The 14,767-nt window shown below is 46.5% G+C and overlaps 1 protein-coding gene across 3 annotated transcripts in view; it reads left to right on the forward strand.

The window, feature by feature from the left end:
* SPECC1L (sperm antigen with calponin homology and coiled-coil domains 1 like) overlaps positions 1–14,767 on the forward strand; it is a 135,511-nt gene that overhangs the window by 59,167 nt on the left and 61,577 nt on the right. For all 3 annotated transcript variants that reach the window (XM_051837119.3, XM_051837121.3, XM_070065956.2), the window contains 4 exons: positions 5,244–5,317; positions 6,416–6,591; positions 9,142–9,305; positions 12,544–12,635. In XM_051837119.3, the coding sequence (XP_051693079.1) occupies positions 5,244–5,317; positions 6,416–6,591; positions 9,142–9,305; positions 12,544–12,635 (506 nt within the window). The remainder of the gene's footprint in view (positions 1–5,243; positions 5,318–6,415; positions 6,592–9,141; positions 9,306–12,543; positions 12,636–14,767) is intronic.

A 14,767-nucleotide genomic window follows, 5' to 3' on the forward strand; every position in this document is an offset into this window, starting at 1 on the left:
TACTAAGTATAAGAAATGTGAGAGAATGTTATTTTCTCAGAAACGCCAATAGGTACAGTCAGGATGTTCCTGACAGTAGTTAAGTTCTGTTAATAGAATACTAATTTTTAAAAACTCTAGGTAATAATTTCACTATTGCTTGCTCTTATTGCTTCACCATTAGCTTGCATAAATTTATGCATTTATTCGGTTCTAGTGGCCTACCATGTGCCAGGAACTGGGACTATAAAGACACCTGTCTTTTAAAGTGTTTTCAGCCTGGTGGTGGAGACAGATGTGCAAAGAAATGTGATCATGTTGGCAGCAGCTCATGGGAAGGCTGTACAAGGCAGAGTTGGAACACAGGGAAAAAGCTGGGATGGACTAGGGAGGGGGCACTGTTAGGAAAAGAGGCTCCTCACATGGGGCACCAAAAACGTTAGGAAAAGCGGCACAGAATAGAGAGGAGGCAGTTTATGAATCTGCAGCCACACCGAATTTATTCAGAGAAAATAAATTTGTAGAGGTGGCTGACCAAATGCCAGCATCCACATTGATGGAACATGTGGCAGAAGGCCCTGACCCCAAGGTCGGGAAGGCTAGGGATGGGGGTGGGGGTAAGGGGCAGCAGGCGGAGGAGAATTCCTGGAACTGGTCTTTCAGGTGGGCGTGCAGGGCCTTGGGAACCTAGGAAAGAATGCAGGTGTATAAAAGCAACAGGGCATGAGACCCAACTGAGATTCAAGGGCACAGAATAAATTCCAGTGTTTATCTTTCTTTTGGGCAATGAGTGAGAGTGGCTGAGGCTTATGTCTTTGTTCCATCAGGCACGAATAAAGGATTTGTCTCTATTATACCAGTCAGTGAGTGCCTTGTCTGGTGTTTAACCAGAACAGAAAGTGATTGATTCCTGGGCTGTCAGAGTAGCCAGCTGTGGCAGACTTGAGTGACAGTTACCAGCATGGCGCTCCCTTTTGGCATTTCCCCCTTCAGCATAGTTATTATTTACTTATTTGTTTTAAAAGACTTATTTAGGCTGGCGCCATGGCTTACTTGGCTAATCCTCTGCTTGCAGCACTGGCATCCCATATGGACACCAGGTTGTAGTCCCAGCTGCTCCTCTTCCAGTCTAGCTCTCTGCTGTGGCCCGGGAAGGCAGTGGAGGATGGCCCAAGTCCTTGAGCCCCTGTACCCGCATGGGAGACCGGGAGGAGGCACCTGGCTGCTGGCTTCAGATCAGCGTAGCTCCGGCTATAGCGGCCATTTGGGGGGTGAACCAATGGAAGGAAGACCTTTCTCTCTGTCTCTCTGTCTCACTGTCTAACTCATCTGTCAATTTTTAAAAAAAGACTTATTTATTTGAAAAGCAGAATGACAGAACGAGAGTGAGAGCCTGCTTCCATCCTCTAGTTCACTTCCTAAATGCCTGCAACACTGAGCTGGACCAGGCTGAAGCCAGGAGCCTGGAACTCCATCCAGGTCTCTTACATGAGTGTCAGGGACTCAAGCATTTTGGTCTTCATCTACTGTCTCCCAGGTGCATTAGTATTGAAAGCAGGGAGGGGCTGGTGCTGTAGCACAGTGGGTTACCACCCTGGCTTGAAGCGCCGGCATCCCATATGGGTGCTGGTTCTAGTCCCTGCTGCTCCTATTCCGATCCAGCTCTCTGCTATGGCCTGGGTTAGCAGTAGAAGATGGCCCAAGTCCTTGGGCCACTGCACCCACCTGGGAGACCCAGAAGAAGGTCCTGGCTCCTGGCTTCGGAACGGCGCAGCTCCGGCTGTTGGGCCATCTTGGGAGTGAACCAGCAGATGGAAGACATTTCTCTCTTTCTCTACCTCTCTCTGTAACTCTTTCAAATAAATAAAATAAGTCTTTAAAAAAAAGATTTATTTTATATTAAAAAAAAAAAAAAAGAAAGAAAGCAGAGAGTAGCCAAAACTTGAACCAGAGATGTGAGATATGGCCCTCTGAGCAGAGGCTTAATCTGTTGCCTCACAACACACACTACCTCACATGGATTTTAGAGCAGAACCTCCAAATAGAACGTGACTTCCCTTTCTTTCTTTCTTTCTTTCTTTCTTTTTTTTTTTTTTTTTAAGATTTATTTATTTATTTGGAAGGCAGAGAGAGAGAGAGAGAGAGAAAGGTCTTGTATCTGCTGGTTCACTCACCAGATGACAACAATGGCTGGAGCTGTACCCATCTGAAGCCAGGAGCCAGGAGCTTCTTCTGGGTCTCCCAAGTGGATGAGCCATCTTCTACTGCTTTCCCAGACCACAGCAGAGAGCTGGATCGGAAGTGGAGCTGCTGGGACCTAAACTGGTGCCCATATGGGCTGCTGGCACTACAGGAGGTGGCTCTACCCGATATGCCACAGCACTGGCCCCCTCCCCCCCCTTTTTTTTAAAGATTTGTTTTAGGAGCCAGCGCTGTGGCACAGCAGGTTAAAGCCCTGATCTATAATGCCAGCATTCCATGTGGGTGCTAGTTTGAGTCCTGGTTGCTCTACTTCGATCCAGCTCTCTGTAAATGTGCCTGGGAAAGCAGTAGCAGATGGCCCAAGTCCTTGGATCCCTGCACCCACGTGGGAGACCTAGATGAAGCTCCTGGCTCCTGACTTCGGATCTGCTCAGCTCCAATTACGGCCATTTGGGGAGTGAACCAGTAGATGGAAGACCTCTTTCTCTCTGTCTCTACCTCTCTCTGTAACTCTTTCAAATAAAATAAATCTTAAAAAAAATTTGTTTTATTTATCTGAAGGGCAGAGTTATGTAGAAAGAGGGGGAGAGACAGAGAGATCGTCTATGCACTGGTTCACTCCCCAAATGTCCACAGCAGCCAGGCTGGGCAGGCCAAAGCCTCGAGCTAAGAGCTTCCAGTGGATCTCCCATGTAAGTGCAGGGCTCAGACACTTGGGCCATTCCCCGATACTCACCCAGGTACATTAGCAGGGAGCAGGATAGCAAGTCCAGCTGGCACCTATGTGGGATGCCAGTGTCAAAAGCAGCAGCTTTATCTGCTATGCCACAACACTGGCCCCTGTGACTTCTTTTTTCTGTTTCTGGTTCCAAGGAGACTGGCCTGTGCTAGGCTTTATCTTTGTATCGCCACTCTGTCTATGTCTAGAATGGTTCTTTTCATATTGCTGGTGTTCATGAGATTTTTTTTTTAAAGTTTACAGGGTGATTAAAATTGTTCTAAAAATTCCATATTATGCAAAAATAATTTGAGAAGTAATTGACTTATCATATACATATTATTTATAAAAATGTCCATAAAATTGATTTATTTGAAAAATAAAGACTTATTTATTTGAAAGGCGGAGAGAAGAAGAATCAGAGAGATATCCTTTGTCTGCTGGTTCACTCTTTTTTTTTTTTTTTTTTTTTTTTTGACAGGCAGAGTTAGACAGTGAGAGAGAAAGGTCTTCCTTTTTCCGTTGGTTCATCCCTCAAATGGCTGCCACAGCCGGTGCGCTGCGGCCGGTGCATTGCGCCGATCCGAAGCCAGGAGCCAGGTACCTCCTCCTGGTCTCCCATGTGGGTGCAGGGCCCAAGCACCTGGGCCTTCCTCCACTGCACTCCCGGGCCACAGCAGAAAGCTGGACTGGAAGAGGAACAACCGGGACGGAATCTGGCGCCCCAACTGGGACTAGAACCCGGGGTGCCGGCGCCGCAGGCGGAGGCCTAGCCAAGTGAGCCGCAGCACCAGCCTGGTTCACTCTTTTTATTTTTTTGACAGGCAGAGTGGACAGTGTGAGAGACAGAGAGAAAGGTCTTCCTTTTGCCGTTGGTTCACTCTCCAATGGCCACCGCAGCCAGCACGCTGTGGCTGGCATACCGCGCTGATCCGAAGGCAGAAGCCAGGTGCTTCTCCTGGTCTCCCATGGGGTGCAGGGCCCAAGCACTTGGGCCATCCTTCACTGCACTTCTCTGGCCACAGCAGAGAGCTGGCCTGGAAGAGGGGCAACTGGGACAGAATCCGGCCCCCCGACTGGGACTAGAACCCGGTGTGCCGGCGCTGCAAGGTGGAGGATTAGCCTATTGAGCCACGGCACCGGCCACCTGGTTCACTCTTTAAATACCCACATCAACTGAAACTAGGCCAGGCTGAAGCCAGGAGCCAGGAACTCCATCTAGCTCTCCTATATGGGTGGCAGGCACCCAAGTACGTGGACCATTCTCCACTGTTCCTGGGTGCATTGGCAGGAAGGTGGATCAGAAGCATGGAGTAGCTGGGACTCGAACCAGCACACTGTGATGTGAGTTGTGGGGTCCCAAACGGCAGCTTAACCTGCTGTGCCATGGTGCCCACCCCTGTAGAATTAATTTAAATTCCAGCTCCCTTGGGCATTATATAATTAATTTTATTGATTCACCACTTCTCTGAAACTTAAAGTAAATTATGCTTGCATAAGTAGTTTAGATTAATAACCCTTACGATTAAAAGCTCACATTTTATTAGCAGTCAGTGTTGGTCTGATTGGTTATGAGCCAATAATATGTGTGTTTCTAAGGATTTTATTTAATTTTTTTTTTTGCTTCAGAATTAAATGAGGAAGGAAGCAATCCAGTAATTGATTTTTGTAAACTTGATCTTTTTCTTAGAAAGTAATGTTGGTTGAACAGTCTTTTTAAAAAATTTACTTTACTTATTTGAAAGGCAGAGTTAACAGAGAGAAAAAGAGAGGGAGAGAGAGCTCAGTCTTCCATCTCTTGTTCACTCCATAAATGACTGCAACAGGACAGGAGCCTGAAACTTATCTGGGTCTCCCTCATGGCAGGCAGGAACCCAGGTACTTGGGCCATCTTCTGCAGCTTTCCCAGGCCCCTGACATTTCTTCTTTTAAAGTTTTGTACTGAGGCTGGCCTTGTGGCACAGCAGGTTAAGCCACCAGCTGTGATACCAGCATCCCATATAAGTGCTGGTTTGAGTCCTGGCTGCTCTACTTCCAATTTAGCTCCCTACTAATGCACCTGAGAAAACAGCGGAAGATGACCCAAGTACTTGGGCTCCCGCCACCCACACAGGAGACCCAGATGGAGTTCCAGGCTCCTGGGTTTGGCCTGGCCCAGCCCCACCATTGCAGCCATTTGCGATGTGAACCAACAGATGGAAGAACTCTCTGTAACTCTTTCAAATAAAAAATTATAATTAAAATAATAAAAATGAAGTTTTGTATTAAAATTTAAGAATTCTTTTGGGCAGGATAACTTTTTTGGAATGTCATACTTAAGTACCACCTCTCTCGGTCTTTTCAGATACAGTTAAAAAGCTCCAGGACCAAAAACATGACATGGAAAGAGAAATCAAGACACTGCACAGGAGACTCCGGGTAGGATGCGTCTTTGTGTATCTCATCAGAACACATGGTTTTCTGCAATTTGAAGTGTTGTCATTGAGTATGTGTGGTTAGCCCTAAGCTGTGGATACAAGGACAGTGCTGACCCCATTGGATTTGGTGCTGAAAGCAAATACTTTGCTTTTAAACCAGGACTGGGGCTAGGCTTTAGGTAGAAGAATGTACAAATAATTTATGGTCAGTACTTTTAGGATGATGGATTCAGGAGACAAGTGTTGTATTTTGGAAAGTTTATTGTCTTTTGATTATAAAATATCCAAAACTAAGCTGTTTTCCTGTGGGTTTGATTGGCTTGCCAACAGCAGTGCCACTGTGATGCAGAGGTGAGGGCGAGAAGGCTGATCTCACAGTTCTGGTCCTGCCGAAGTTACTCCGGCTGCTTCCGTGATGTCAGAAAATCACTCTGTGGGTGAGAGAGTGCTGGGCCCAGGCGTGGCCCAGCTGTGGCCCTGGTGGAGGGGAGACGCTGGGGAGACGTCTCCCCCCAGCCACACCCGCATCCTCCATGGCTGTGGGAAGCAGCAGACCGTGCAGTTCTTACTCTTTGTATAGCTTTGTATGTCTATATTGAGTTTGTGTTTTTATTCTGGCTTCCTCTTCCTTTTCCTTTACTTTTGATTTTTTTTTCCCTTTAGTTTTTGATGTCAGGATATTTATAGTTTTTCACTGTATGGTTCACATACCATTTATATACCTTCCTGAGCTTTTCAGAGTTACAGCTCTAAATATTGGATGATGTTTATTTTTATAAGGTTGCTTTGAAACTTGTGTGAGGGGGGAGGCTTTACCTTATTCTCATTGACATTTATTGGGTGCTCTGAGTGTTTCTGGATGCCTCATACGCAGGTCTGCTAGGAAATCTTTCCCTTGTTGACAGGTTCACTCACAATAGGTGCTTTGCCTGTTATAAATAGCTAATAGTAATTCTAAGGGATTAAAAAAAAATCAGTGATCCTTTTGGGCATATAGGACATTATTGCAATCTAATCATAAGCGAATTTTATTGCTTTGAAATAAATTTTCATTGCTGTCTTTTGGAAATAAAGTGTTTTTGTTTTGTTTTTGATATAGGAAGAATCTGCGGAATGGCGGCAGTTTCAGGCTGACCTCCAGACTGCGGTGGTCATTGCCAATGACATTAAATCCGAAGCCCAGGAAGAGATTGGCGATCTGAAGCGCCGGCTCCACGAGGCTCAAGAGAAAAATGAGAAACTCACGAAAGAGCTGGAGGAAATCAAGTCACGCAAGTATGTTCCGAGGAACTCACTGTGTGCTTCGGCTGCAGTAGAGGACACTTAGGTCCAGGCTGTGTGATGTGGTGTCATGGAAAGAATGTGGGTGGTGGTTTTTTCTCTTTTCTTTTTTTTTTTTTTTTTTTAAGATTTATTTTATTTATTTGAAAGGCAGAGTGATACAGAGAGAGAGGGCTTCCATGCACTGGTTCATTCCCCCAAATGGCTGCAATGGCCAGGAGCCTACAACTCCATCCAGGTCTTTCATGTGGGTGACAGGAGCCCAAGCACTTGAGTCATCTCCTGCTACTTTGCCCCGTGCATTAGCAAGGAGCTGGATCCAAAGTGAAGCAGCCAGAATTCAAATTGGCACTCTGTATGGGATGTTGGTGTCATAGGCAGTGGCTTAACCTGCTTTGCCGTGCCGCGGGACCCAAGATGTAGGGTCTGACCCTACTGAATTTGGATCTAGTGGAAGTTACTCAGCTTTTCTGGGCCTCCTTTTGTGACACCTGTAAAGTATCACATTCTTAGGGATCTTTCAAAGTCACTGGTCCAGCTAATGATGGACGACCTTGAGGGAGCTGACGGGGTCCCTGGCACAGGGAATGTTGTGATCTCGCCTTTCCTCTGTCCCCACCATCCAGTCCTGCTACTTTTCTTTAGATGGTCGCCTTGTGATTAAGAATGTGGCCTCTGGAGGCAGACCAACTTGCTCCTGCCTAGCTCTGCCTCTTACCAGCTGTGTGCTCTGGGTGAGCAACATGAACTTCCCAAGCCTCAGTTATTTCACATTTAGAATGGAGACTGTACCACTTGCTTTACAGTGTTCTTGCAAGGATTTAATAAGATAATGCCTACAAAATGCTCAGGACAATAACCAGAATATTCAGGTAGTATTTTTGGAAACCCAAGGAAAAAATGGAAATACAAAAAAATGCAAGAAACAAAAGAAAAAGAAAAATGCAAAGGGAGTTTCCATCGCCTGAGGAATTTTCACTTATTTTATCTTATGCCACATGAATCTGCACGTTAGCATTTTTTCCCCCGCTCATATCTCTCTGATGTGAGACATGGGTGTTTTAACCATGAAGCTGCTCCTGAAAGCCTACTTTTTTTTTTCCCTCCCTTGAAAGGCAGAGTTAGAGAAGGAGAGGCAGAGAGAGATCTTGCATCTGCTGGTTTACTTCCCAAATGGCCTCAATGACTGGGGCTGGGCCAGGCCAAAGCCAGTCTGTTTCTCCCACGTGGGTTCAGGACCCCAAGAACTTGGGCCATCCCCCTCTGCTTTCCCAGGTGCGTTAGCAGGGAGCTGGATCTAAAGTGGAACAATGGGACTCCAACCGGCACCCATATGGGATGCTGGCGCAGCAGGCTGGGACTTAACCTGCTTCACCACAACGCCGGTCCCCTGAATACTTGAAAGGGAACATTCCATTGGATCCGGGAAGCTCCTCAGCCTTTGAGACCTGTTTAAAAGAAGTTTCCCCTGGAGGTGATAGCGTCTTGTGGCACTGTGCTTCTTGAGGTCTGTAGCCTCCTGAGGTTGTCAGACTGTTTCCACAGTACTGACATGTTTACTCGTCTCACTATGCTGACTCAGGCCCTGAGAGTGGAAGACAGACATAAACTGCTGAAGAATCGAGGCTTTGGTGGCACCACGTTACATGTCTAGTCACTGACAGTCTTCAGTGCCACACATTTGCATTTGAAAAGCAGTGTGGGTTTTGCTTCAAGATGTCCTTGATGAAGCAGTAAATTATTAGTTGCGCTGAATCTCAGTCCGGGATGTGTCTTCTAATGCTATTGTGACAAGGCGGGGAGAGCTGCGTCTGCCGCGTACCGCCACGTGGGCTTGGCTTGAGGAGAGTCCTGTGTGAGCCACCATTTTCCCTGGCAGTAACTGGCAGACAGCTGCATGTTCAGACTTTGGTGTTTGGTGGATGCCTCTTGAGAATGATGAAGAGAGAGTGTTACTTCCTGGAGAACAGGTTACAGTGTTTGTGCGTTGGTAAAATTGGACTTCCCAGTGAACAGAAGGATTTTGGAAAATTCATATCTGCAGTTGCAGGCTTGGCAGCTTCCCATGTTGAAAGAGTTGTCCGATGAGATCATTGGTGACTTTAACACATGTGATTTAAAAATATATATTATATAATGACAGGCATTTGGAAAATCTGTGTAACTCAGTGACCCGGTATTTTCCTTATGACCTATGCATGTCTTACATGGTCATGTATGGATGAAAGATCCATTCAAGGTACAAGGTAGAGCAGTGGATTTTAATGAGCAGAATAGGAAAAGTTTGTTTACGTGGGCCATCTTCTACTGCTTTCCCAGGCCACAGCAGAGAGCTGGATCGGAAATGGAGTAGACAGGACTCAAACTGGCACCCATATGGGATACCTACACTCCAGGCCATGGCTTTACCCACTATGCCACAGTGCTGGCCCCTGATACAATGTTTTAAAAAGTTATACCTTTTAATGTTTTTCAATTGGGGGTGGGGAATGTATATTTTCTTATCCATATGGTAAAATGCGCCAACTTTGATGTTGGTTTCAGGCAAGAGGAGGAGCGAGGCCGAGTGTACAACTACATGAATGCTGTGGAGAGGGATCTGGCAGCCCTGCGGCAGGGAATGGGGCTGAGTAGAAGATCCTCGACTTCCTCAGAGCCAACCCCTACGGTGAAAACCCTCATCAAGTCCTTCGACAGTGCATCTCAAGGTAATTCTTTACCATCGTGCCGAGGGCCTGTGGTCGTGTTTGTTTACCAACTGCGTGTTCTCTGGTCGAGTTTTGCAATCTCAATCCCTTCCTCTCCTCAGCCTGGTACTTTTGAGTTGGTATGAGGTGATTTTAAAAAGGAGATGAGTCTCTTCGGGTTCAGAAGTGTTGGGCCCAGACCTGAGACTTAATCCTGCACACATGTACTCCCATGTCTTTAAGTATTTGGATCACCTCTAGTCCGTCCCCTCCTCTGAACTCCTCAGTCCTGTTTGTACAGATGTCTGCGTGGCACTCAACTCGCAGGGGCCTCCTGCACGTCGTGTCCAAAACCAGCTTCTGGTTCTCCAGGACTTCTGGTTTTCTCCAGGTATAAGTGGTAACGCCTTTCTACCCAGTTACTTAAGCCAGAAATTTAGGAATCTTCCTTAAATCCTTCTTCCTCACTCCCACATCCAGCCTGTCATTAGCAAGTCCTGCTGATCCACCGTAACCACATATGTCTTTGCCATCTACTTCCTTGCATCTCGAGTGGCACAATCCTTAGTTCAAGCCACCGTTAGTCACTAATTTCAGGAACTTCGTATTTCATTTCAGGGTAGAAACATCTTTTTGTGCCTAAAGTCCTCTACTTGTCTGTTACAGTTGAGATGAAGTTCAGATCCCCAAATGCGTACAGAGTCTGAGGCTCAGCTGCCTGTCATGGCAGCTGAGTCACTGTCCCTTGTGTGCCACAGTCCAGCCACCAGGCGCATAGGGTTTTGAAGCGTCGTGCAGCTCCTCATCCTCCCTTCCATCACAGGACTACCTCGTTCCATCTGTCTCTACCTCCTGACTCCAAGAAAGGGAAGGAGACACAGTTGTTGTTTAAACCGACTACTTGTAACATGTTCTACAGTTTAAATTTTCATCTAGAAATTCTTTAAACTTCATTATAGGCTATTCGAGTTTATATTTTGTCATGTTACACAAATCAGTTTTCTTTGACTTAAACCAATAGTGAATATCACATGTACAGTCACACACACTGTTTGTGTAGACATTCTGGAGGGCAGTTAGGCATTTCTTTCTATTTAAAGTACCATATTCATGCACCCCAAAGTTCTTACACATAATGTTGGCACAAGTGTATAAAGATACACACAGAGTTTTCAATATAGCAGTCTTTTAAAAAAAGTAGAAATTACTTAAAGGAGACTTTTCAATACAGCATTGTTTGAAATAGTGGAAAACTTAGAAATTGCTTGAATGTGCATTAAAAGGATTTTGAAAGTTAGACTCATTAATATGGGGCTGGTGCTATGGCGGGTAAAGCCGCTGCCTTCAGTGCCATCATCCCATTTGGGTGCTGGTTTAAGTCCCGGCTGCTCCACTTCCAATCCAGCTCTCTGCTATGGCTGGAAAAGCAGTAAAACATGGTCCAAGTCCTTAGGCCCCTGCACCCACCTGGGACGACCTGGAGAAAGCTCCTGGCTCCTGGCTCCTGGCTTCTGATCGGCTCAGCTCCAGCCTTTGCGGCCAATTGGGGAGTGAACCAGCTGATGGAAGACCTCTTTCTCTCTCTCTCTCTCTCTCTCTCTCTCTGCCTCTCCTTCTCTTTCTGTGTAACTCTGACTTTCAAATAAACAATCTTTTAAAAAATAATAAAACAATGACTCATTAATACAGAATATCATACCATACTTGGTTGGAATTTGTATTTTAAGATTTGTTATTTATTTATTTGAAAAGCAGAGATACAGAGAGAAAGAGAAATCTTCCATCTGCTGGTTCACTCCCCAAATGGCTGCATCAGCTGGGGCTGGGCCAGGCTGAAGCTCAGGACCAGGAGCTGCCTCCAGGTCTCTAGCGTGGGTGCAGGGACTCAAGCACTTGGGCCATCTTCTGCTGCTTTCCCAGGCGCAGTAGCAGGGAGCTGGAACGGAAGTGGAGCAGCTGGGACTCAAACCAGCGCCTATATGGAATGCCAATGTCACAGGTGGTGACTTTACCCTCTACGCCACAGCACCGGCCCCTTGAATAACTATTTTAATGTAGACTAATAACAAATGAGTGAATTTTAAAAAATTAACTACTTTTGAACAGTTCAGAGAGGGAGACTGATATGCAGTGAGTGCAAAGCAAAAAATATGTGTGGAGATGAACTTTGCAGGAGGGCGTGAGGAAAGGCGAGCAGGGACTTGTTTAATCCACAGTTACTGATTGTCCACCATGATCCTCTTGCATTTTATGGTATGTGGATCTCATTGGTTTGTGGAGCACTTTATTTCTTTTAATTTTTTTTAAAGATTTATTTGTTTTTACTTGAAAGAGTTACACAGAGAGAGGAGAGGCAGAGAGAGAGAGAGGTCTTCCATCTGCTGGTTCACTCCCCAGTTGGCCGCAATGGCCGGAGATGCACTGATCCGAAGCTAAGAGCCCGGAGCCTCTTGCGTGTCTCCCACGTGGTACAGGAACCCCAGGACTTGGGCCATTTTCCACTGCTTTCCCAGGCCATAGCAGAGAGCTGGATTGGAAGTGGAGCAGCTGGGTCTGGAACCGGCTCCATATGGGATGCTGGCACCACAGGCCAGGGCATTAACCCGCTGTGCCACAGCACCGGCCCTTTTGAGCACTTTAAGTACATAATGCTAATTATTTATTTAGTTTTTGAATATTTGTTTATGTATTTGAAAAGCAGAGTTAGAGGGAGAGACAGAGCTGTTTCATCCACTGCTTCATGACCCAGGTGGTCACAATGGCTAGGGCTGGGCTAGGCTGAAGCCAGGAGTTTTATCCGGTTATCTCACGTGGTTGGCAGGGGTACAAGCACTTAGGCCATCTGCTGCTGTTTTCCCAGGCACATTAGCAGGGAGCTGGATCAGAAGTGGAGCAGCCTGGACATGTACCTGCACCCGTATTGAATACAGGTGTTGCAAGTGGCAGTTTAACAAGGTTGTGCCACAGTGCTGGGCCAGGGAACATAATGCTAATTAAAAAGCGAAAGTGAAATGACCAGAGTTAGCAGGATTGGAGACAAGCACAGCTAATCTGGGGGAGCAAGCCGTTCACCTGGTGGGAGGAGAGCACCTGTGTGCAGTTATTGTTCAATGGAGCTTAGAGCCTAGCCAAGACAGTTTCCAGGGGAATCGAGAGCATTGGTTACTCTGGGGAAATTCTTAGGTGGAGACCAGGCAAGAAAGCCTCCACTGCACCAGGCTGTGTTGATGATTTGCTTTACTTTTTTTTCTTTTTTTAGTTCCAAACCCTGCAGCAGCTGCAATTCCTCGAACACCTCTGAGTCCCAGTCCTATGAAAACCCCTCCAGCAGCAGCTGTGTCCCCTATGCAGGTGAGTGCCCGGGGCCACCCAGGAAAGAAGAAGCAGAGCCTCTGTCTCTGTGGAAAGCCTCTTTCTTTCCAGGCTTCTTATGGTGTCTCCACCTCCAGGAGGGAGGAAGTGGAAGTCAGCGAAACTTCGTGAGACCTAGGCATGAACTAGCACAGTGTGACTTGTGTCTCTTTCTTTGTTCCAAGCACTAGGGCACAGGGTCAGCTCAGGTGCAGGATGGGAGGAGGTCTGCACAAATCATGAATTCAGAGAAATGTGGCTTGTGTCGAGCACAGGGGCACCGCTGATTGTTTGTGTGCAGGTTTCAGTAGCTACTTCCTCATGGTGGAGGGTTGTTCCTCTGTGGTGCACAGGAGCTCCTTTCACTGTGCCTCATCCAGCCGTCCAGCTGCTTCTGGTGTGAGTGGCCTAAAATCTAGTGTCCTGTCATATAAGATGACCTTGGCTGCGTCTCTCTTCCCTGAAGTCATGGGATCCCAAGCATCATCATCATCATCTTTTTTTTTTAAGATTTTTTTTTTTTTTTTTTTGACAGGCAGAGTGGACAGTGAGAGAGAGAGAGAGAGAGACAGAGAGAAAGGTCTTCCTTTGCCGTTGGTTCACTCTCCAATGGCCGCCGCGGCTGGCGCGCTGCAGCCGGCGCACCGCGCTGATCCGATGGCAGGAGCCAGGAGCCAGGTGCTTTTCCTGGTCTCCCATGGGGTGCAGGGAAGATTTATTTATTTTATTTGAAAGTTGGAGCTACAGAGAGAGAGAGCGAGAGCGAGAGAGCTTTGATCCACTGATTCACTCCCTAAATGGCAGCAACAGCCAGAGCTGGGCTGATTGGAAGCCAGGAGCCAGGAGCTTCTTCTGGGTCTCCCACGCAGGCGCAGGGGCCCAAGGAGTTGGACCATCTTCTGCTGCTTTCCCAGGCCACAGCAGAGAGCTGGATCAGAAGTGGAGCAGCCAGGAACTTGAACCGGCACCCATATGGTATGCTGGCTCTGCAGGCGGCGGCTTTACATGATATGCCACAGCGCTGGCCCCAGCACTTTCTTCTTGAGTTGAGACCTTTCTGCTGTGTTTATTTCGCCCATGTGTTTTGTGAATGAACATTTTAACTTTTTCTCAGTAAGTTTGTGATAAAAGTGTGCTCCCGCTGCATTTGTAATGTTGCAAGTCAACAAGCTTCACATTTCCATGTATATCCAAGATATTATGTCTTTATTTAAATGGAGCAAGGGGAATTTCAATTTTTCCTACAGGTATTCAATGCTTTTTGTGGTTTAATCAATTTTTTTCTAAAGATCTAAAGATATAACTAAAAGCAAAAGAAAGGTACCAACTATAATGAACTTCAAATAAGATGTTTTCCTCTGTAATGTTTGCTGAAATTTGATGGTAAAGGCATCATTTTGTAAATCTGTGGAGCTAAGAAAAGTTTCATTTCTGTAACTTGAGAAAAGCTAACAGTTACAAGCTACATTTAGTAACTTTTTAGTACATTATTAGTACAGTGCTTCTCAAGCCTAATTGTATATAAAAATCATGTGGAAAGTTCTAAACACATAGGTTCCCAGGCCTCATGCTAGTGAGCAGAATCTCTGGGGACTGGGGCCCAAGATGAGGGTTGTTAGTTTTTCAGAAGTCGCTGGGTGGGAATTGTGCTTCTGGTCAGGAGCAAGAACGGGGACTGCTGTCCCGCACAACTAGAAGGATGGACAAAAATTGGGGCAGTTATTTTCAGGCCTGGTACTGTAAGTAGTACCAGGGCTGATACCTGAGAGAGTGAAGAAATGAGGTAAATCCCACTGTTTTTACTGGATGGTGGTGCAGGGAGTATGAACCCACAGGAGCAGGGAAAGGGAAACCAGCTGGATCTGAGGAGATGCAAATCAGCGTTCAAGGGGACTGAGACTGCTGGACTCTGCAGGGCAGAGCACCTGGGAAGAGGGAGCTGCACAGAGCAGAGGGTCCCTGTGAGTCTTGGGCCTGAATGCAAGTCTGCACATGCATAGAGTGCAGCCCCACAAGGGTGGGCAAGAACAACTTCCCAGGAACAGTCGTGGGAGCCTTTTGAGACTTCATAGATCACATAGGGTAGGGCATCATTTGTGTTCCCACCAGTCACAGTGCAGCATTCAGTAAAG

The sequence above is a fragment of the Oryctolagus cuniculus genome, chromosome 21, assembly GCF_051225735.1.
Source record: "Oryctolagus cuniculus isolate XC-2025 breed Fujian yellow rabbit chromosome 21, ASM5122573v1, whole genome shotgun sequence".
NCBI classification, from domain to species: Eukaryota; Metazoa; Chordata; class Mammalia; order Lagomorpha; family Leporidae; genus Oryctolagus; species Oryctolagus cuniculus.